Consider the following 24,973-nt stretch of genomic DNA (forward strand, 5'->3'; position numbering starts at 1 on the left):
TTGATAGTTTCTCTTTGTTCCTAATATCATATTCTTGGATTAAAAAAAACAACGTCATTTTACTGCAGATGATAAAACAAAACCGGAACTATTACGTTGTTTTCGTCTTTTGTAACGTCATGACGTACTTCCTGTCTACGGACGTTAAGTTCTCGCGCTTTGTTAACACGTTTCTATAAGAAAAAAGTCCTATAAGAAAACCATTTGTTTGAATTTATTTTTACTATTATTTTTTTAATATGGCTTGCAAGAAAAAGATTCAGTCACATGAGTCTCGTTACTTCCAAAAACAGTTACCCTCGAGCCGAACATTCCCATCTGCACCCTACCACCTAGTGAAAGAATATTATAGTATCCAACATACCCGTTCTCTGCTTATGTACAATATCGTACCAAATACAATGAAGAATAAGTGGGAAATGTATGGTAACTGACTTGTGCCATTTCGTTATTTCGACAGCATTTGACGTTTGTCGGAGCGACGTTCGGCGGGGCGCCATTACTTAAGGCGTCATAACGACATTCGGCGGGCGACGTTTGGCGGGGCGACGTACGGCTGGGCACCATAACGTCGTTTATCGTTGTGTCGCTGCGACAGATGGCAAAATTCAGCCGACATAGAAATTTATGTTGTTTATATTAAGTACTTAATATCACGTATCTAAACTTTAAAAGTGACATTAAATGATATGGAATTTTCTTGTTTTAGACATAATTACTTTAGGACAAAGTTTAAGAACAAATTACATAAAATTTACACTTGTCCAACATTTTCGTAGGCGAAAATATATATCAAGATTTGGTTACTTTGCAGTAAAGTTTTCTGGGTGCGAACGATGTGATATCATTTTATTCCAAGACAACTGGCATCATTTAGTTGATGAAATTCATTAGTACTATGATGGATTAACTAAACGTTTTTCATTAATAAATCATGTATCAATTTCAGAATTACCATACTATTTTTAACTGCAGAAACTAAAACAGTAACATGATAATGGCTCTAGTGCATGTGCTTATTTGAACTCAGGTGTAGATTTGACGCATCTGAACAAAATGAATCTGTTGGCTACTATAGTATCAACAACGCATAGGTATTACTTAGACATCTAACAACTTGTGGTGAACATTAAATCTTGTTATTAGTAATATGATTCTAATTGCATTGAAATAAAATATTTATGCACCAGGTGTCTAAGACTTAGACACCGGGAAGCTTGTGCGTATTTAAAATAGTTTAATTTAATACAATACAATTAGCTTAATTTGTGTATGTTATATCTTTTTAACTTTAGTTTGTTTTGTTTGGTTTTACACTTAGAAAGTTTGTTAGTTTCCCACTTTTATTACTTCATCTTTCGAGCGAACGTATTTGAGCCGCTCCATGAGAAAACCAACATGGTGCATTTGCGCAGTCTGGTCAGGAGTCATGCTTTCCGCTTTCAAAATTTCACTTTCCAAAATTTGAGGTACATGAGGGTGTCATGCCCTCTTATTTAGGGAGTCAAATGATATTCACTAGGGCATTTTTCAAATATAAGAATGCAATGGTGGCCTCTTGTGCATTTTTTAATCTAAATTGTGAGAAACTATTATTCCTATTGCAATTAGAGAAACCGTTAGCGAACAGCATGGATCCTGACCAGACTTATTTAAAGATTCAACTTTTACATACATAATATGTAATCTATACATTTTATTGCAAAGATAAATTATAATTATTCTTTTGAAGATCCAGACGTTATCAGATCTTGCGTTATGCAAATCAGTATGGACAGTACAGCAGAATGCACTTATCGCTTGACCACTATCTTTTGATGATGTCAGGACTGAGACCAGTGAATGTTGACGATTTGAAACATTTCAAGATATTTTAGTAATTCGTAAAACTAATTTCAACGTTTTAGTTTTGAATTATTTATTATTATATTTTGAAACAAAACCGTGTCAGATCATAAGAAAGGAAATGTTCTATCTTAGAAATTGAGTAACCATGTGTCGCTCAGAAAAAAGAAAATTATCGCTGTTTTTTTTTTTCGTTTTGAGCTCCATTACCGTCTGCGATACAAGGGCAGTAATTCCGAATTACTCTTTACAAGGAATAGCGAGAGTTATCCTGCAAACATTGGGACTCGTGAACAATTTGGAAAATAGCGGGTATATCCGTCCAATACCGAATTTTATTTTGAAGTCATATGATAGAAAACAAATACATCGGTTAGTTGCATTTTTCTCGGGTGTAAAATCTTTCATGCATACTTACATACAACCACCACTTATAAAATAAGACCTACAGTTTGTTATTCTTCCATTCCAGAAGTATGACTAGATCTATATAATCTTTTTAATTAGTATCTTTTCATCAGAAAAGGAACGTAATTAAATAGAAAATCTCCATGAATGAACACTCGGTCTGAATACACACTACTATTCAAGCTTCTCCTGTCTGGACATTAAAATATAAACTGTGCAAGTCACTTACAACAATTTGCATGGGCAGTCATCGACACCCCCTCTTCCATTTCACGGACGTTTAATTTAGTTTAGACATATTTATCATTGAATAAGCGGGACCGTCGGTGGCTGGATACCCTGAATGATAATATTTTGATATATAAAGAAACATGCCATATATATGATTGTTTCTATTATATTATCACAGACGAATGTAAATATTCAAGCATTGAAGACACTATTAGCCTAAAAATGGCAAGTTTGCTGACATGGTTCTCTTATCAAGTGTAAATTTGACTAACACAGATAAGGAGTATAAAATGGCGTCGAGGTACCTTCTGTTTGGTAAGATATTTAATATTTGTCATTTTCATACAAAATATTCACATGACGTAATTCTCTATTTAATGCTTTAAGAAAGTATTTTTCGTATCAAAATGGATTCATTGGACTTTTAAACATAAATCATCGGAGAGAGCTTAATCAGATAAAAATTAATTGTAAACGTGGAAAAAAAATATGCAAATTGAACAATAAATTTTGAAGATACAGTTATTTCGAAAAGTAATTTCGTCATTTTGGGCATTCGATCCTTATATATATTACCATCATGAGAATTCAGGTGTCATTAGTGACAGATAGATCCCAAGCTTGCGTGATCGAAAGGTCATCTGTTCGTACAAATGTATTAATTTAAAACGGCTTATTGAAGTGTGTGGATATGGAGTGTCTGGAGTGTCGTCCCATTTTCATATTAATTTCATGTGTGGTCATTATGGTTTCTCGTGAAGCTCATATTCCTCTATGATGAAAGAGTTCTCGAAGCAATATTATATTCAACGGACAATTTTTTTATAATATCGAAATCAATTATGCATGTTATGCGTTGCGCAGTACCCTTCGGATACAACCAGTTTTAGAAAAATGTGCTTGTGACGTCAACGCTACGCGATAATTAACCATGCTTAAATGGTAATAAGTACGTCCATTGACGTCAACTTTGGAAAACGTAGTCGTCTATTGCGATATTCTGTGCGTTTGATAATCCAGTGTGTGAATGAGGTGTAACACGGTTCTGTGATACCATTTTTATTCCGAAATCGTCTTTTATATAAAACGGAACACTAAAGGCAGCACTCTTTCTCGCGCCTGTATAGCGCCAAATAATGACGATGTTCCGTCAAATTTTTATGTTTGAACGGAAATGTACATCGACTTTTCATTTTAAAATGGTTGATCTGAGCTGATGTTTTTGACTGAACAATGGCTATGTTGCATTTTGAGACTGGTTTTATAAACTAATTTTCATTGTCATATGCCCTTTCCTAGACCATGTAAGCTGGAAATCGTCATGTAGGCAAAATTGCATTGAAGTTATCTAACGCTCAACAAAAGTAAACAAACGCATACTTAATCCGAGCAGTTTCCAAGAAGAAAAAAACATCTTTACGCCTATCTTATTAAGTGGCATCTATCTTGAAAACAATCAGAATGATAGGATAAATACTACAATTTTAAAGGTATATTTAACTGTAACTGGTGTTTTCTATTTACTGACAGCTCTGGTGTATTTTGTTGGAGCTCAACCAGCTTGTGAAGACCTTAACACGGCTGCCTGCTCTCTGTTCCTCGCCAGTAAACCAGATCTATGTCAGGACCAGGCTCTCTCCGCCAACTGTAAACGATTTTGTGGACAATGCCGTAAGTATGGACACCTCAGTGAATGATAAGTTAAATGGTATTTGTAATCAATATGTGTATAAAGCAGATTATTTTACCTAATGGATAAGCAGCTGAACCTGCCTTAGCGGTCACCAGTGTTAAGCAATCCTTTTCATTGAGAACCCAGTCTATAAACATCGCGATATGATATTTTTTCTAACTTCCTACCTGATCCTAATGCAAGCAACCAACTTCATTCATCATATCTATCGCTGGATGCTTAATTAGATTGTCAATTAGCTTGTCGCAGGTTGAAGCATATATTAAAAATATCTTTATATCCGTCAACTTGCAAAATAATCTTCGATTAATAATCAATGGAACTAACGAATTGTCTGACCCCTCTACAAAACAACACACTACTTGTTCCACGGGAAGTTACTCCTGAGGCTATAAAATATCTTTAGTTATACCCCTTGTTCCTGAACATTCGCAGAAGATAAACCTAGAAAAGTACATGAGTAACATAGGGGTATTTTCCGTGCATACTGTTTTATTAATCAAATGCGTAACATGATCTTTCGTTAATTGAGGCTTTATGTTCTGAGGTTACACATTATCATAAACGAGCCGCGCCATGAGAAAACCAACATAGTACGTTTGCGACCGGCATGGATCCAGACCAGCCTGCGCATCCGCGCAGTCTGGTCAGGGTCCATGTTCGGTAAACGGGTATTTCTTCGTGCATATAAAGGTTTAACGTTTATACAGCAGATCTTATCAATTCGTTTATTGAAGCTTCTAATGTTCAGATGGTTTACACATTCCTCAAATGTGTTTCAAAAGTGGTACATGATATGTTTTAAGTATCTTAAATAAAAATAATGCAGATACTATTACCACATCATGAACTTAGATTTTATTTCGAAAAATTACAATTTTTGTAAATAGAGAAGTTGTTTTACGCTACATAAGACGTAACAATTCATCAACAAATAAACGCAAATTTTTCCTAAATGCCTGAAATACACATTTGTAAAATAGTATATATACTTACAGGACTTTGTTAAATTTTTATATATCCAGATCGTATGTTACAGAAATGTTGCACCAAACATTATCGTTGCCCTTTGGAATTGTATTTCGTTTTTGGTATTAAGTAGTTGTGCAAAACTTTGTCAATTTTTTTCCATCAATTTAAAAGTTTAATTTAAAACTATCGAATTTTTCAAAACTTGGCAACTAAAGAATTAAGGTCTTGTGCTTGATTTCTTTCTAGATGATTGGAAAAAATATGCCTAAAACAAGTTATCAAAAATGAAGTGAGTGGCAAAATATCACACTTGATGCCGTAATCGCGATTATCAATTGTTATATGATGTAATTTTAGTCATTATCAAACACGTGTGCTTTAATGGTTGAAATACAAAAGTTCATAATATATTGCTTTTGGGCTGCTTTTGAGTAAATTCTGTCCATTGTATTAAAAAGAGCGTCGCGACTCACATTTTGTGCTGATTTTAAGACATTAATAAATATCTAACGTGTCAAGAATGTTTAAATTTCACATTCAACTAAAAAAAATAGGTTGTGTAATTGGTGTAATATTTTTTCCAGGTTGATGCCATATAACGTCTAAAATTATGATGTCTCAATTAACGATACTTTCGATACATGCGCTTTTTTTCTTTTTATCTCGGATTAATTGAAGAATGTTATTGCCTAGTGTTATCAACATTCATTAGTACTTATGGATGCGGACCTAAGCGGACATTTCTCGCTACAAAATGGACACATAAGGTGCAGTTGCTTCAGAAATGATGTTTTCTCTTATAACCAGCTCTGGTATGTTACGATTGTCCAACGGCTGTTAGCAGTCCAGATAATTGCACAGCGACCAAAACATGTGCGCTAGGAGAGGTACCTATGCATTTCTTTTGCAGGCAACGTTGAAAGTATAGTCGAAAAACATTTTACAATTTCCGGTCTGTCATACGCAATTTAAGAAACACGGTATACTACATCCTTAAATAGTACTATACAAAATGTATTCTTAGAAGAGTAGGCACCTGACCTTTAGAGCATAGCACATTGCTTGAATCTGCCTTCAGAGAAGCTGGAAGGACAAATATCTCTTAAATCAAGTATAAATATCAAATAATTTATTAGAAGTTGAGCACATACAAATCATACTAACACTTACGAAAGCCGTCAATCAGTAAGATTATACCTGTATCAGAAGTCGTATTTTAGAATGCAATATAAAATTAGTAATACACTGAAATGCGTAGCAATGTTTCTCATCAGGCACCATATGTGTAATATCGTTTCTATACCGAACGCAAGTTTCGAGTAAAATATTGTAATAAGATTCCGCGGCCTTTTTATGTATAAATATTCTGTCTTTCTAGTAGTGTCACTTAAAAATAAGAGCGTCCGCAGACATCACGATCTTTTTTGTATGTCTCAACGTCTTTTTGTGTCGTTTCTTTTGCTTAAATCCTTGACATGTGAACTATAATTCAAGTTGTATTCAAGAAAAGAATTCTGTCTGAACGTGTGCCTTTTCAAGTGACATTTAAAAACAAGTATTATGTTATTATGTATAGATAATTGTGATTTTTTTTTCAGGTTTGCATGCAGAAGACCCACAAGAATCCAGACGGTTCTAAAGAATTTATAATGTCATGCGAATCTAAAACGGTAATATTTGTAGATGGCGCTTTTTTTTTCTTTTTTTGCGGTCGGCATTAGTTAAAATCATGTTATTTTGCTTAATGTGATACGCAGTCATACATTCAGTCCTGTAGGCCACATTAGTGCAGCATGCTTCTGAAAACAATAGTAACTTAATAAAGTGCATAAAATCCAATTTGTAAATGTCTGCAGTATTTTACACGATCGTAACTTTAGATTGTAAAGTGACGTGCCACATTAAAACTTCAAAAGAGTGATACTTTGGATTGATAAAGAGTCACATTACTAGTATTGCTTATAATTTTCATATCTTTTAGAGAAATGCTGCATTGTCGTACTAGCATTTATATAAGACAAATGTTGATTTTTTTGGTCGGCAATTTGAAATATTTCAAATAGCAGAGCTTTTGTTGTCACCATTTCGACGGCGTCGGCATACTCGTCACAAGTTTTACAGAGGTGTAAAAGCAGGTTTATCAAAAGTTATTCCACCAAATGCTTTCAAACTCGACTCATGTTTTTGGCATTATGAGATGACTTCACAGAGCAAGTTACATTACTCAAGCTTTTATCTTTCAAATTTATGCCCCTTTTTTAGTGAAAAATTTTTCAGTAACTTATTTACTGAATACTTTGGAACTGTACACAATTCTGTGGCATATAAGTTCATCTTACAGAACAGGTTTCATAACTCTTATCTTTAAATGTGCATTACTAAGACCAAAGAGATTACAGTCTTCCTTTTCACTGAAATAATATAAACACAAGCCATGTACTGTACACTGAAATATTTCAAATTTCAGTTATTTTCTAATCGACAGTAGTCCATGTCAGTTTTTACAAATGTCAAACATCTTTTGCATATACAAACTAAAGCTTCCTATCTTTGAATCATTTCGGCAGTTATGTAAATCAAGTCTGACTTAAATGTTGCAAAAGTCAGCCACTTTTTTATCCTAGAAAATTGAGGTAAAACGTTTAATTTAATTGTACGCAAGTAGTATGTGGCATGGTTTAAAATAGTCGAGCGCGCTGTCATTAGACAACTCTTTTTTAATTACATTATATTTCATTTATCTAAATACCTTGTAGAAGCAAATGCTCATTACTTTGATGGAAATTCAGACTGATGTCAAAACGGAAGGTATAAAAACTGGCAAATTAATTAAGTCATATCTTTGTAAGCTGCAAATCTTAAACTATTTAAGGTTCTATGGGTCATGTATTTCGAGAAATACAAGTTACTTAGTTGTGTAGGGGAAATTGTTTTGTTACATTTAATGTGGCATGAATGTAAATACATGCACATGCATTTACGAATTTCATGTAGTGATAACATGCAGTTATATTTTTAAGACATGTGAAGGTCTCAGTTTGGGTTTCCATTCTGTCATTGGTAAACGCAGTGATGGCGGTACTGCCATCGAACATGTTCGCCGGGACTTGAGTTTTCACTGTTGCGATGTAGATAAGTGCAACTACCCGATGGAATTCATGACAACCACCACAGCCCCTACTACAATGATGACCACGTTACCGACGACGACACTGAAACCGCTTCATAGTAAGAATGTGATATATGTTACCTAAACCTTATCAGATGTTAAAGGGACCCAACACCGGATTTATGCTAAAAAAACTGTTAATCAAACAAATGTGAACAGTGTGACCAAGTGAGTTTTGGACAATTCTTATTTATTAAGTAATTCGCAGGAAATCTCTTCATTTCCGAAAGTCATATGCAAAGGGCCTCCGTGATTTAGTGGCTTTTTGATCCACCTCCCTCGCACCGATGGTTCGGAACTCCGTACGGAATGTAGAATTATTTCGAGCGGGGAAGCTATCTTGCTAATGTACAGAATATCGACAATTCTATACTAAGGCACTCGCCAGTCGGCCTGGAATAACAACCAAGGGTGCACCTTGGGGTTTTCTCTATCATTAATCGCAATATGAGCTAGTTCTTGTCGGTATGACTCAACACACAACAAAAATATATAGTATTAATTTATTATTTTAATATAGTTTTGTATTAGATATCACGATAATTATCACACTGATATGACTGCATCCCAAAATGTTTACGAGCTTCATTTGTTTTACGTAAGAATCGGATATTCTGACTATTGTCACACTGTTGTGTGTTTACGAGCTTCATTTGTTTTACGTACGAAATGAATATTCTCACTATTGTGTTGTAGACTGTTCACGAGATATAGTTTTCGTACTTGACGGCTCCACAAGCGTGGGAGGTGTAAACCATAACTACATGAAGACGTTCGTTCAGGTAGTATTACCTAAACTAACAAATAATCAAAATTTAGTTTTGTCATATTCACACCAACTACCTAAAACGTATTTAAAACATAAATGTAACGTAAATGAGGATGTTAACAGTTGTGCGAAGCTGGCTATGAGATTGACAACTGAAGATCGGCATTCGCTTTGATTTTCATTTTTTCAGGTCGTAGATCGACATTCAATTTAGACGCAGATAGATCCGCAAATAGCTTAGAAAAAGCCTAGATCGTAGATTGACATTTGAAAAATGTCCTGGTCGTAGATTGACATTTGAAAAATATCCTGGTCGTAGATCGACATTTGAAAAAAAAAATCCTGGTCGTAGATTTACATTCGATTTGTTCAGCTCGTTTGACATTCAATACAGAACAATTCAGGCTGACTATTCAGGTCAAGATCAACATTCATTTTCTCTAAAAAGACAATACATTTGTATTTGAATGTTGTTCTAGGTCTGCAATCGTACTTCAACTTTCGAAATTGTCAAAGTTGAAATTCATTCGAAAGTAAGTTTCTGCTTTTACTACGGATATGCTGTAACTCAGTGCGAAACTGTGATTAAAATATAAAAAGTTTCTTTCCTTACTACTAATGACGATGTCCTTTGGAATTAATTTATTCATAAATGTATATTTCTACCATAATATAAAATATTATGGAAAAAATGGAACTTCCCTTTATTATGCATGTAACTTCTTTAAAAAGATTCTGGGGTATAAACGGTCAACCAACCAAAATATTTGTTCGACTACCTAATGATTAAGTTAAAAGCTGGTTTCCCATCTGAAACTAAGAATGCTCTAATTATTTATTTTGCTCTGTCACTGTAGCATAAGAAAAGACTGTAGTGAAACTGCAAACATGTTCGATTTATTTGAATCTACAAACCGCTCAGCAAATGGTGTGCATTTGATTTATGTACATTACGAATCTACAAACCGCCCAAAAATAATATAGCCGGAGATCACCGAACTAAACATCTTCGACGCCTAGACTACTTTGTATGTTTGTCTGCGATTGCAGATCTGGGTCTACATTAAATGTTGATCACCGAGCAGAACATTTTCAAATGTCGATATACGACCTTGACGACTATATAGCTAGGCTTAGTTCGCTTTTGAACCAGATTTCCTGTTCTCAAAGATGGACCAAGAAACTACGTCATTTTTTTAAACAAAAAGGTCTTTGTCAGTAAGTGTAAATAATATGCAAAGTCAGGATTATTCAATATCGAGCTGTAGGAAAATGTCAAAGATAAAACTATGCGTGCGCCAGCCATTCAGAAAAAAAATATGTAAAATAGAAAGTTACGCTGTCAAAGCTTTTTTATTATCCTTATTTCCTCCATAATTGAAGAGCATATGGCGCCAAACAGGACTACAAATTTTGGTTTCATATCTCATTTACATAGAAATAAAAAAAAAAAACAAAAAAAACCCCAAACAGATCAAACAGATGAAAGAAAGCATTTGTGTTGATTTTTCCCCAGAACTTTTGATTAAGCTATTTTAATTTCAAATTTGCAGAAACTGATCGCTGGTTTGACAATAGGACCTATGGACTCCCTTGTCGCCGTGGTGGAATACAGTGACACGGCGCGGGTTGAGTGGTACCTTACTGACCATACGTCTGTTCGAGACCTAGAGAATGCCGCAATTAATATCCCTTATGTCCGTGGTAAATGTATTAACTTATTTAAATATATCTTTGGTATTTGTTACCACCATTTACATGTATGTGATAAATGTTTTAAAATAGTTACAACTGATTCATTTTTACGCGGCGAAAAAAAAAATCACATGTAAGTCGGTTCACTTTATTAAGAGAAAGGCAAATTTGTTCTTATGTTGATTCCGTCTGCTAGGATTTCTTAAATAATTTAAAGAATCGGAAGAATTTTCGAAACTGGCTTAAAAATGAGAATGCTGTGAGCATCTAAATATTTGAACGAAATGATGGCCATTTTGTTTCCATTGCAAGAAAAAGCAAAATGGGCGGATTTGTTAAATTTCTAGACACATATTTGAGCTGTATTTATTTACCAATGTAATTCTACTTTTTTCAGCTATAATGAAAAAAAATACCGTGTTTTACATATAACACTCAAGAAACATAAGAAATCATTCTATTTAAAAGATTGTTTGCTATAAAAAGAATTCAGTAGTGTGTAAATGACGTCATAAACACACTAAAATGGCTGCCTCCATAATCAGCCATTTTCCTAACTTTTAAACTGTCATATCTTTTTTTTCAATAGTGGTCCAATTTTAAAAATGCTTTCAGCCAGCGTTACGAAAGACTTGTTTGTTTGTTTGTTTTAGGTTTAACGCCGTTTTTCAACAGTATTTCAGCCACGTAACGGCGGGCAGTTAACCTAACCAGTGTTCCTGGATTTTGTACCAGTACAAACCTGTTCTCCGCAAGTAACTGCCAACTTCCCCACATGAATCAGAGGTGGAGGACTAATGATTTCAGACACAATGTCGAAAGACTTGAGAATGGCTTTCATATAAAATCAACTTATTGTCAAGTATTCCTTGCCCTTTAATAGTAAAAGGAAACTAAGATCGTATGCAGCAATTTTCTACCTACGTGTATTTATAGTACTAAGTAATCAGTCAATCCGTATTGGGGTCGCGAGGTTTGGCAGCGTGTTGTGTGTTTGTGTGTGTTTGAGGGGTGTGTGGGGGCGTGGGGGGGGGGGGGTAAGTTTCACACGCTTCACGCGTTTCCAAATTTATATTTCACTTACAGTTTTATTATAATAAGTAATTATCCGGGTAATTACTGAGTAAAGGATAGCGGTGGTATTGTGGTAACTGTCAGCGGCTGTATAAGCAGGTCGTTGGTTTGATCTCCACCCTACCGCCCTGCGGTCATGATCACACAACCTCGATTAACACCAGTACTGGACTTGAGAGTGACTTAAAAAAGCTTCAAGCTCAAATATTTATACCTGCGTTTTTTAACTTCGTCATTTATTGCAGGCTCTACTGGAACACACGCTGCGTTTTATCTCGTACACAGTTCTGTCCTTACAGCCAGGCATGGTGCCCGGCCTAACGCCAAAGATGTTGTAATCATCCTTACTGACGGTGGAACCGACATACCAGACCTCGCCGTTAACGAGGCTAAAAAACTACAAGACGACGGTGTTACTATTATTGCTGTCGGTGTCGGACCAAACGCCGACTCGCAGGAACTTCTCCAGTATGTGAAACAGGGACACGTATATAACGTCAAATATTTCAACACACTGCCTTATATTGTAAGCGCCATTGCATCTAATCTATGTGAATAGAAGTGCGATAAGTTGCTGATCTCGTGTTATTTTTTGCTCATGGGTTTTACAACAGAGTCAAACAAACCTAAAATACCAACAGTAAAGTAATGATTACGTGTGTTTCCTGGATCATTTTGTATTTCTGGCCCAACTAAGATAAGATGCTCACAGTATGTTTCAGCGTATGCAAGCGCTTATATTTGTTTTCTGAAGGAAAAACGGTAGTCACCGCAAACTCCGAAGCTATTCCGGCCAAAAAGCATTTGCATTGGCCAATTGGTCACAATAAACAATTTAGGCCCTAGATCGCTTATCTGACATACCATAACCAATTTCAAACAGAACTTAGAATTCATTAAAACATTTTGTCGAGGCCTTGATCATGTAGATCAGGTAGAAAATACTGCCCCTGGAGTACTAACGTTTTCCTACGACTTAGTTTTCGATGACCTAGTTTCAAATTTCAAACCTAGATTTCATAGACAAAACTTCTAAACAACGTTTGATGTACACAAGGTATTTGACCTCTAAACAAGTTCATGTAGAAAATACGACCTTTTGATACTAGATTTTACAATGACTAGTTTTGATCAAAGAAGATCTAGTTTCAAGCTAGACATGTTTCATGTAGACCATGAAATGTGGACTCCGGAGTTGCAACATGGTTTTCTATGACTTTGCCCAGTGACACAGTTTTAGATCCAAGACTGTCCACTTTCAGTTCGATTTAAATTTCATGTAAGAAAGATAAGTCACTCAAACTCTATTTCAGATAGAAGTTGATGCCTCTAAACAAGGATTAATACCCAAAAGGTAAAGCCACATTCCAACAAGAGCGCCACAATGCGGTGCAATATACGCCCGAAGGTCCTGTGACCTTGAGCAAGCCATCCAAAACATGCGCTCAGCACGTCGCATCGATGTAGTGAACATTTGTGCCAAGTTTCTTTAAAGTCCTTCAAGGGGTTCAAGAGTTACAGAGCGGACAGGAAATTGCTAACGGACAGACAGACGGACCGGCACATAAAAACCAGTGGAGCTTAAAACCACCGACCTTCCGTAATACAACTGGATGGCTTCCTCAATGCATTCTACACCCCAAGTGAAGTTTTAAATGGTGAGGGGCTGTGAAATGATTCTAAGCCAGCTGCCTTAACCACTCAGCCACTAAGGACACTGGTAATATTGGGAAAGCAGTAACTGAATATGTCATCTAGCTGATATTGACAAAAGTGTAAGTACTACTGGGACTGTCGCATTTTTAGAGACAATGGTATTTAAAATCATGAAATAATAACAGAATAAAATGTAACACTTTCTAGTTTTATTGTGATAAAAACATAACTTTAAATGTAAAAGTTTTCAAAATGAACATCAATTTATACATCAGCCTACTTAAACAGTTCTTTCTGGAAGGATACTGCTTAATGTAAACACTAAAACACTAGCACATGGATACACAAATACAGGTAGTTAAAATGAAAAGATATTTTCATTTCCGCTGAAGGTTAGAGTTTCCAGTGCAAATATGTTATAATATTCAGGTAATACAATGCACAACATTTATAAATTGTTTTCTCTTTTTAATAAAATTCTTTGCAATTATTAAGAAAATCTCATATTCATTAAATATATAAGCTAACTAATAGCACTATGGTATCAAGTGAGTTGAATACTATCTAAAATTTTCTTCAGGTTTTCTTAATTTTCTAGTAAATCATAAGTCTAAAAAGCCATTCTCTCTAACAAACCTAAATCTGCTAAATACATTGCTAAATAAGACCAGAAAACAGCAGATTTTCTAATCTCTCAGTTTATATTTCTTATCTATCAGAGGTCCAATATACAGTCCCATATGGTTAGCCTTAAAAATATCTCTTGTCTCTCTCCCTAACTAGGACAACTAAAGGCAGGGTAGGTATGGAGACATTTTACTTTGATAAAAATCTTTTTTGTTTATACATTTGTATTTAACATTATATGAAATAAGCATATTTATAAGAACACCACTATGTAAGCCATACAGAGCTTTGTAATATATTTTTAAATTTTGCCACTAGTACCAAAACTGAACTGTGTTACATTTTAACATTGGACAAGGATGGAGCAAGGACAGACCTTTGACAATGTAACATTTTTCTAAAACAAGAGCTGTCCGTAAGACAGCCAAGCTCGACTATTCGAAATATTGTCACAGAAGCAGGAAATTATTACCCAAAATGTTAAATATCAAAAGAGTATTAAGTTCGAAAGGGGACATAATTTGACCAAAATACATATCCGAGTTATGGGACTTGATGCTATCAACTAGTTTTATAACCCTGAAGAAACATGTTAAGTTTCAATTCAATATCTGCATTAGTTTTGGGGATAGTAACTTGCATGTAAAACTTTAACCAGAATTTTCTAAGTCCAAAAGGGGGCATAATTTGCTCAAAATACATGTTATGAGTTATGGAACTTGACCCAGTGAGGTTGGTAATTGACCTAGAAAAAGAATAAATAAGTTTCAAAGCTATATGCCTTTTTGTAATAGCTGTATGTACTTGCACGCAAAACTTTAACCAGGATTTTCTAAGTCCAAAAGGGGGCATAATTTGCCCAAAATACATGTCAGAGTTATGGGACTTGGTGCTATCAACTAGTTTTATAACCCAGAAGACACATGTGAAGTTTCAATTTAATATCTGTAGTACTTTTGGAGATAGTTACTTGCATGTAAAACTTTAACCAGGATTTTCTAAGTCCAAAAGGGGGCATAATTTGGCCAAAATACATGTCAGAGTTATGGGACTTGACCCAGTGAGGTAGGTAATTGATCTAGAAAAAGAAAAAATAAGTTTCAAATCTATATGCCTTTTAGTAATAGCTGTATGTACTTGCAGCAAAACTTTAACCAGAATTTTCTAAGTCCAAAAGGGGGCTTAATTTGGCCAAAATACATGTCAGAGTTATGGGACTTGACCCAGTGAGGTAGGTAATTGATCTAGAAAAAGAAAAAATAAGTTTCAAATCTATATGCCTTTTAGTAATAGCTGTATGTACTTACACGCAAAACTTTAACCAGAATTTTCTTAGTCCAAAAGGGGGCCTAATTTGGCCAAAATGAAGGTCAGAGTTATGGGACTTGGTGCTATCAACTAGTTTTATAACCCCGAAGACACGTGAAGTTTCAATTCAATATCTGCATTAGTTTTGGAGATAGTAACTTGCATGTAAAACTTTAACCAGAATTTTCTAAGTCCAAAAGGGGGCATAATTTGCTCAAAATACATGTTAAAGTTATGGAACTTGACCCAGTGAGGTTGGTAATTGACCTAGAAAAAGAATAAATAAGTTTCAAAGCTATATGCCTTTAAATGAGAGCTGTATGTACTTGCATGCAAAAACTTAACCAAGGTGTGACGCCGACGCCGACGCCAGGGTGAGTAGAATAGCTAGACTATTCTTCGAATAGTCGAGCTAACAACAAAAGAAGACAGGAATACTGATCACTATTTTAAGCAAAAATTCACAATTACAATGAAACAAAACATATACATAGTGCATAAATAAAATAATTTGCTCTATGACAAGCAAAAAAAGAAAACCAGAGGGCCAAAATGGCCCTATATCGCTCACCTGTTATCATTGCACTTAAGGACAAGAAGGATCCGAAACATGCGCTTTGCATGTCGTTTCGATGAGGTGAACATTTGTGTCAGGTTTCTTTGAAGTCCTTCAAGGGATTCAAGAGTTACAGAGCTGAAGGGAAATTGCTAACCAACAGACAGACGGACACCTAGGCGATAACATAATATGTGCCTTCGGGCGTATAAAAAGAAATCAAGATCTTATGGTGATTCAAGTTGTGTGCAAGTTTGGTTAAAATCAAATCATAAATGAAGCTGCTATTGTGCAGACAAGGTCAAAATAGCTAATTTTGGCCCTTTCAGGGGCCATAACTCTGGAACCCATTATGGGATCTGGCTGGTTCAAGAAAGGAACCAAGATCTTATGGTAATACAAGTTGTGTGCAAGTCTGATTAAAATAAAATCATAAATGAAGCTGCTATTGTGTAGACAGTTCAAAATAGCTAATTCTGGCCCTTCAGGGTCCTTAACTGGAACCCATAAAGGAATCTGGCCAGTTCAAGAAAGGAACCAAGATCTTATGGTGATACAAGTTGTGTGCAAGTTTGGTAAAAATCAAATCAAAAATAAAGCTGCTATTATGCAGACAAGGTCAAAAAAGCTAATTTTGGCCCTTTCAGGGGCCATAACTCTGGAACCCATTATGGGATCTGGCCAGTTCAAGAAAGGAACCAAGATTTTATGGTGATACAAGTTGTGTGCAAGTTTGGTTAAAATAAAATCATAAATGAAATCACTATTGTGCAGACAAGAAATTGTTGACGCACGGACGGGCTGACGACGAATGAAGGGTGATCACAAAAGCTCACCTTGTCACTATGTGACAGGTGAGCTAATAAAACAATAAATACAATCTTTGTACAATTACTACCTATGTTTCCCTCTATGAAAACTACTACATGTATCAGTATTTATTACAACCCTTTAATACAAGTTTTTTTTCAGTGAATTGTTGAAACATTATACAACAGCAATTTCAAAGTGAAAGATGAAAAAAATCTGGAGTCCTTTTGTACGGAACTACACCATGATTAAAAAAAATTTGGTCAAAACCATGAAAAAGATGCAAAACCAAGAGAAAGTGTTTGTCTCATGTGTTTGAACAAAGTATCTTTCACATGTCTTCAACACAATTATATGTCATATGGCTACTTTCCCACAGTTGATGGTGGATGATATTCCAGATGCCCGTCCACAAATTATTTTAGGCACTAGCAGGCACCTGGTTACAACCATTAACCTTCCATACTTTTTACTTTGTCTGTAGCGAAGTAGTAGCTGGATGACTTCCCAACATATTCTAAATGCCGTTCAGTTTCAAACCCATCATACAATAGTTTTTACAAGCATGCATACAAACAAAATTAATGTTGAGTTACAAACTGAGCAATGGACAAAATAAACGCCTTTCTGAGATGAAAGCTGGCAAGGCCAGAGCTCATTATATGATATCAAGTATCTTTGGCAACAGACTTATCGTTTTAACAGTAAATGACAAATTACAAAGAAATTTTGTTGATAAAACAAAAATATGCCGCCTGAACTAAAAAATTCAATAAATGAACTGTAACATTTACAAAGAACTGGGTAAAATATCTTCTTTTACAATTTTAAGTAACCTTTAACTTGAAACTTCTTTATTCTTCATTACTACCATTAACTATTAACTGTAGAGAAAAAAAAAATAAAAATGCAACAAAAACAAATTTGTGGTTCTGTATGAAGAGTATCAAGTTACTAATCTTTTCTAAATTTATAGCATCAAGCTGAAAATAACAACTGCCTACACAAGATAAATGATGTCATGTTAACATGAGATTACGTCAATGTCTTTCTGGCGACCAAGAAGCCTATATTTTTACAGTAACTACTGTTTTCGATAAAGGGCATATTAGAAATATAAAAAAATCGTGTTTTACTTAAATTAATACACTCGAAATCAGTTATACGTCAGCAGAATAATTCACTCAGGCTATGCCCTCATGAAATTATTCCACAGACATATAACCTCTTTTCATGTATTAATATCAATTTTTTGTTTGTTCCAAATTTCATTTCGAGTCCACAACTTCTTTTTTATCACCATTTTAATGTGTATCATTATGGTAAAAAGTTCATTTACAACCACATTTTTAGTCTTATTCAGGTTAAAGATCACAAATATATCATTTACATAATACTTGTAAGAGTAGATACATAACAAAAGAATGGTTAGCTCTGCCTGAAGAAATACACCCCTCCTTCCCTTGCAGAATGATACTGCATTCCCAAAGTCTCACAGTATCTTTGCAAATAGCTTATAACCTACTGTATAAAGACATTTTTAGGCAGATTGCATTATCAACAAGAGGGCCATGATGGGCCTATATCACTCACCTGTTATCATTGCACTTGAGGACAAGAAGGTCCTCAGAAAAAATATCTAAGTCCAAAGGAAAGGAACAACAAAGGGAAGGAATTAAACCAAAAAAAAAAAATCTTACAAGGTATAGATATGTTAAAATACACCTAAAAATTGGAGGTACCATCCATGTTGTACAACAGAAAACTGGTGTCGTGTTTTCCCTAGGGCCAATAATAAAAAAGTTACTAAAATAAGCTATTCATAGTAACGTAAATTGGAAGTAATTAAAAAAAAATTAATTGTAAGTGGACAAAAGAACGATCTGCCAAATAAATCTGTTGACATAAATGAAATTTCAGATCAGTATCTTCGTTAGTTATGGAGATATAACAATTTTAATTTGAAATAAAGGGAGGTAATTTGACATAAATTCAGTCCATAGTTATCTACCCTGATTGTCTCAGTCCAAGTAATAACAATAATGAAATTTCAAGTAAGTCCTGTAAGTACTTACTGATATAAATCCATTTTGATTACAATCAGTGGAGGTAATCGGATATAAAAAAAAAAACTCTGGAACATGATTGGATCTGATTTGTCATAGAATTCAAGATTTATTGTTGTTGAAGATATTTTGGAAGTTTGTACCAAATAAAACCATATATGAAGTCTCTATATGGCTGCAAAAGCCTAAATAGCCAATTTTGGACCTTTGAGGGGCCATAACTCTGGAACCCAAGATGGAATCTGGCCAGTTGAAAAAAAGGAAGCAAGATCTTGTGGTGATACAAATTGTGTGCAAGTTTGGTTAAAATCAAATCATAAATGAAGCTGCTATTGTGCAGACAAGGTCAAAATAGCTAATTTTGGCCCTTTCAGGGACCATAACTCTGGAACCCATTATGGGATCTGGCCGGTTCAAGAAAGGAACCGAGATCTTATGGTGACACAAGTTTTGTGCAAGTTTGATTAAATTCAAATCATAAATGAAGCTGCTATTGTGCAGACAAGGTCAAAATAGCTAATTCTGGCCCTTTCAGGGGCCATCACTCTGGAACCCATAATGGAATCTCGCCAGTTCAAGAAACGATTTTATTTATTTTGTTGGGTTTAACGTCGCACCGACACAATTTTAGGTCATATGGCGACTTTCCAGCTTTAATGGTGGAGGAAGACCCCAGGTGCCCCTCCGTGCACAATTTCATCACGAGCGGGCACCTGGGTAGAACCACCGACCTTCCGCAAGCCAGCTGGATGGCTTCCTCACGTGAAGAATTCTACGCCCCAAATGAGGTTTCGAACCCACATCGATGAGGGGCAAATGGTTTGAAGTCAACGACTCTAACCACTCGGCCACGGAGGCCCCTCAAGAAACGAACCGAGATTTTATGGTGGTACAAGTTGTGTGCACGTTTGGTTAAAATCAAATCATAAATGAAGCTGCTATTGTGCAGACAAGGTCAAAATAGCTAATTCTGGCCCTTTCAGGGGCCATAACTCCGGAACCCATAATGGAATCTGGCCAGTTCAAGAAAGGAACCAAGATCTTATGGTGATACAAGTTGTGTGCCAGTTTGGTAAAATTCAAATCATAAATAAAGCTGCTATTGTGCAGACAAGGTCAAAATAGCTAATTTTGGCCCTTTCAGGGGCCATAACTCTGGAACCCATAAAGGGATCTGGCCAGTTTAAGAAAGGAACTGTGATCTTATGGTGATACAAGTTGTGTGCAAGTTTGGTTAAAATAAAATCATAAATGAAACCACTATCGTGCAGACAAGAAACTGTTGACGGATGGACGGACGCATGCACGGACTGACGACGGACGACGGGTGATCACAAAAGCTCACCTTGTCACTATGTGACAGGTGAGCTAATAAAACAGACATGCTGGAGATTTAGTGCAGTTGACAATACCAATGTTGGGCCATGAACTGTAAGCTTTCGAAGAGATGACATTCCAGACAAATTTTTTAAATTCCGTTTTATAGTTCTGAAGAAAAAGTTGTCCAAAGAAACACTGCCTACAGATAGAAAAATGCTACATGATCCCAAAAGACTGACCCTGGTCCTTTAGATCCTGGTGAGCTAAACATGCAACAAAAAGCACAACACATCAAATGAAATGAATTTTGGCAAAGGTTGTGTTATTCTGTGAAAATGGAGTAGCGTATTTGTTTAACAGTTAGAAATTATGTGAATGTTCTCACATAAGAACACAGCACCTTATAATTCAAAACTGTTGAAAAAGTACACGTTCTAGAAGAAAACATAATGTTTATGGAAGCTAAATATTTAGAATTAACTAAATAAGACAAATCAAGAAGTGCCTTTCATGGTGAGTTATAATAAATTTAATCTGATTAATAGAAAACCTATAAAAATAATGGATTTGCAATAGGAGTCATTCATGAGCATAAAGTGTCCTTGGTGCCAAAGATTTGCGGCAAGAATAAAACAATATCTATTAAAACATAGATTATCACTTCTCTGAGTTTATAATGGACGGATCAGCTTCACTAAGCATCTACTGTTTTATCCATCAAATCCATACCAGGAGTCTTCATGAATTTCTTCACACTGTTCTAAATATCTCCAAGTATGATCACAGGAACTTAATTTTTATACTGTACTTAATTACATCAACTTTACAGTTAAAAATGTATATTTTCCAGTGTAAAATTCTAGTCCATAAATTTTTTGATTTTTTTCCCCTAGGAAATTGTACTAAATGTTTACTTGTAGATAAGTGTTGCTTTATGATATGTGTGAACACAAATGTGAGCCGCATCATGAGAAAACCAACATAAGTGTATTTGCGACCAACATGGATCCAGACCAGCCTGCACGTCTGCGTAGACTGGTCAGGATCCCAGCTATTCACAAATGCACTATTTTGGTTTTCTCATGGTGCGGCTCATATCATGAAAGTTTTTTTGTGTTCAAAGTGGTGGAAATTTCTATCAAAAGTGTTTTTGATAACAAATTAAAAATTCATAAAAAATTCATTAAGATTCTTTTACCACTATTGGAGTTCTTACTATGAGCACTGATGACATATATTTAAGATGTCAAGGAAAAACCTTGTTATGGAGAAGGCGGATTAAACAGTAAAGCTATACTTCTGTCACTGACTGCCTAATGAATGAACCACCCATAGAGAGCACAAGTTTTCAATTTGCATCCTGGAAAATATTCTCATGAACATGTCAAGGCCATTTTTCTTTCATCTGACTAGAAATCATTCGGAATCAAGTTCATGGTGAGCTCAACATGAAATCCATCTCCTCTTCATCCTCATCTTCATCGCTGATCAAGTGTGGCGGTGTCGGATCTGGTCCAGAGTCGTACTCCAACAATTCTTCATTTGTTACATGCCATGAATTGCCTTCTACAAAGTCTGCAAATCTATAGCAAAACAAACACTACTGAATTAACTGAACAGTAATTTCAACTGTTTCATACTGCCTAGCTTTTCTAAGTTTCTTCTTATGTCTATACAGTCCAACTTGTACCAAAGACACCTCCACAATGAAGACTGTAACTGCAAAACTTTGAAAAGTCCCCCTTTTTCTCTTCCCATTTAATCATGAACAGTGTATTTTTACTTCTTTTAAGACTTTCCCTTTTAACAAATACCACTGATTTTTTCATTTCTCTGAAGGTGGCCTTTAGAAGACAAGTGTAACTGTATTACAATCTCAGCATGTTCTCACCCTGAAAGCCGATTTACTAAAGCTTTGACAAATTTATATTACTGAATTCTACATATCACATGGTGATGAGTAATATTCGTAACTACTATTAAAAGCTATTGGAACAATAATAAAATTTCAAAACAAAAACAATACATGAACACTGTAACTATGTAATGCCAACTAAGAATGAAACTTACGCATCTGCTTCTCTATAAAAATACAGTAACAATTGTTTCATTTCCTGCTGAGGTCAATTAAATGCACAATTTAGTTTAAAATACAAAATAGTTTTTCTACTGAAGTTCCTATTAAAGGATAACGTTTAGACCTTCAAAACCTCTCCGATATTCCCCCTCCCCACCCCCCTTTACTGCCAATAATGACAGGCTCTGTAAGATAGGTGACAAAATTTTCAATAATAAAATATGTTCTTATTTACAAAGATTCAGTCGCAAAGACTGGTGAAGAATTAAAAGTCTTAAATAGTTTATAGAAAAGAGGTGACGCTATGATAATAGAACACCATAAAATTAGGCAGTGGTCCTCTAATGACATTCGGCAATTTTCATGTGATTAAGTGTTATTAATTCAGCATTCTTTGTAATGTAAATCAACAAACAAGTGGCTTTCTGTAAAGACGGGAGAATGCCAAACTTACATAATGGATAATAAGTAATTTGCCATACATCATTATAGGTCTACTACCTTAAATGCATGCCCTTTAAACAATTTATGAAATATTTTGTTACTTTTTATTCTTTTTTCATTAACTATTTTTTTCTTGTGCTTGTTATATTTTGTTATATATTTTTGGGTATGTGATATATATTGTAACTGTTCACAAAGACAAAAAAGACCTGCAGCTATTACACAAAATAGCGCAAAGTCATAATGTCCAAAGTTAAATTCCTGTAGTGTACTGTGTTATTCTCCGACAAACACACACAGCCGGAGAATCTGACACAAATATACATCATTTAACATCCTCCGGTGAAGGAGGCACGCACTGTCCTCGACGGAGAACCAAGAACAAATACTAGTTCAGATTCCGTGTCAGAGGGTGGGTCACTGTCAGCCAATGGCACGTCATCATGGGTCTCATGCTCGTACATTTCTGCCTCTGATATGTGCCATGTCCCATTCATAATAAATTCTGCAAATCTACAAGAAATATTTCAATTATAAGAAAATACACCTGTAGCATGTTTTAACTAAAGCTATACACATCAAAAATCAAAGGAAAGCATGGAATTCACAGCTGAAAATAATTTAAAGTAAATATTTTTATTACAAGAAATTACAAGTAATTTTGATTTCCTCAAATGGAAGATTCAGGACAATAACTTATAAGTGCAAGGAAAAATTAAATCATTCCAATTATAACTGTGACAGTTACAGAAATTATTTTTCACCTCTTACTTACATTTATGATAAGAAACATCAGCTTAACAAATGAGCCATGCCATGGGAAAACCAACATAGTGGGTGTGCGACCAGCATGGATCCAGACCAGCCTGCGCATTCGCGCAGTCTGGTCAGGCTCCATGCTGTTCGCTTTTAAAGCCTATTGGAATTGGAGAAACTGTTAGCGAACAGCATGGATCCTGACCAGACTGCGCGGATGCGCAGGCTGGTCTGGATCCATGCTGGTCGCACACCCACTATGTTGGTTTTCCCATGGCACGGCTCAAATATTAAAATTTATGTACATGCATATTTCTAATGATTTTGCACACCTGACCTGCTGTGTAATCAGAAATTTTGCCATGGATTCTGTTTTCATGCTTCATTATCATGAAAATAAATATTCTGGAAGTGCTACTGTTTATTTAAATATCCTTGAACTCTTGCCAAAATAACCATACCTTGCAAGAAGTTTACAGTCATCATGAACAGATTCCAGTTTTTAAATACAGCTAAAAAAAAAATTTGATTTTAATGTGTGCTAAATTCGAAATTACACTAAACAACTATGTGTTTTGTTCACCTATCTTTCATTTTAAAATTGACAGCTTTCTTCCTACTTGCTTAAATTCACTAAAATAAAAACTCTGAAAACAATTCTGTAGATATGAAATTTCATAGTTTTGGTGACAACTGCTATTTTGTGCGAATGTGAACTCGTGGATATAAAATGAGTGTAAGGTTTATTGGTTTGTTGAGATTAAATTTTTGTGGATTTCCTCAAGCATAAAATCCAAGAAATAAAGCGGCTAATGAGAAAACCAACATATTGTGTTTGCGACTAGCATCCACGCAGTCTGGTCAGGATCCATACTGTTCACTTTCAAAGCCTATTGCAATTAGAGAAACTGTTAACCTGCATGGATCCTGACCAGACTGCGTGGTTGCGCAGGCTGGTCTGGATCCATGCTGGTCGCAAATCGTGGCCTCAACGCGAAACTAGTCTATCTGCTTCTATTTCTACATACACATAGACTAGTTTCGCGTTGAGGTGACAAAATGCATTATGTTGGTTTTCTCATGGCACCTACAGTTGTACAGCAAAAAAATCATTGTCCTAGAAAAATGTACTTCTCAGAAAGATCAAAGACATAATATTATAAATAGCTTATTTTTCCAATTCTGTATTATTCTATAATATTTAGGCTATAAAGAGTATAAAATTTCAGTTTGTTTTCCCTGAAATGACAGTTTCTACTATAAAATGTCAATCATATAGTGACTTTCTGATGATGAAGAAAGACACCAGGTGCACTGTGGGCATCTTTTCGCTGTAAGCCAAATACATGTAGATAGCTTTTCTCTCTTAAAAATACTCTACATCCCTTGTGAGTTCTGTATTGGACAAGTCAACTAGAAACCAGAAGTTCTGAGACAGCAAGCTGTTCTAAATTATTTTTAAAGTTGAAATAAATGACCCAAACAAGGTTTTAACTT

The 24,973-nt window shown here is 35.2% G+C and overlaps 2 protein-coding genes across 3 annotated transcripts in view; one reads left to right on the forward strand and one right to left on the reverse strand.

The window, feature by feature from the left end:
* Positions 1–2,708: 2,708 nt before the first annotated feature.
* LOC123560244 (collagen alpha-1(XII) chain-like) lies at positions 2,709–12,429 on the forward strand. Its single transcript, XM_045352481.2, has 8 exons — positions 2,709–2,799; positions 4,015–4,155; positions 5,957–6,036; positions 6,748–6,819; positions 8,170–8,377; positions 9,015–9,100; positions 10,641–10,791; positions 12,102–12,429. Exons 1-8 carry the CDS (start codon positions 2,724–2,726, stop codon positions 12,413–12,415), a joined length of 1,128 nt encoding a protein of 375 aa, XP_045208416.2. The 5' UTR covers positions 2,709–2,723; the 3' UTR covers positions 12,416–12,429.
* A 1,277-nt stretch (positions 12,430–13,706) lies between these two features.
* The window catches only part of LOC123561389 (nuclear envelope integral membrane protein 1-like), a 47,704-nt gene continuing 36,437 nt past the window's right edge, over positions 13,707–24,973 (reverse strand). The window contains exon 9 of one of the 2 annotated variants that reach the window (XM_045353730.2): positions 13,707–21,782. In XM_045353730.2, coding sequence (XP_045209665.1) covers positions 21,632–21,782 — 151 coding nt within the window. In that variant the 3' untranslated portion in view covers positions 13,707–21,631. Of the gene's footprint in view, positions 23,234–24,973 lie in introns of both variants that reach the window. The other variant, XM_045353729.2, reaches the window with a different exon arrangement.

Source organism: Mercenaria mercenaria, chromosome 10 (assembly GCF_021730395.1).
Source record: "Mercenaria mercenaria strain notata chromosome 10, MADL_Memer_1, whole genome shotgun sequence".
In the NCBI taxonomy this organism is placed as follows: domain Eukaryota; kingdom Metazoa; phylum Mollusca; class Bivalvia; order Venerida; family Veneridae; genus Mercenaria; species Mercenaria mercenaria.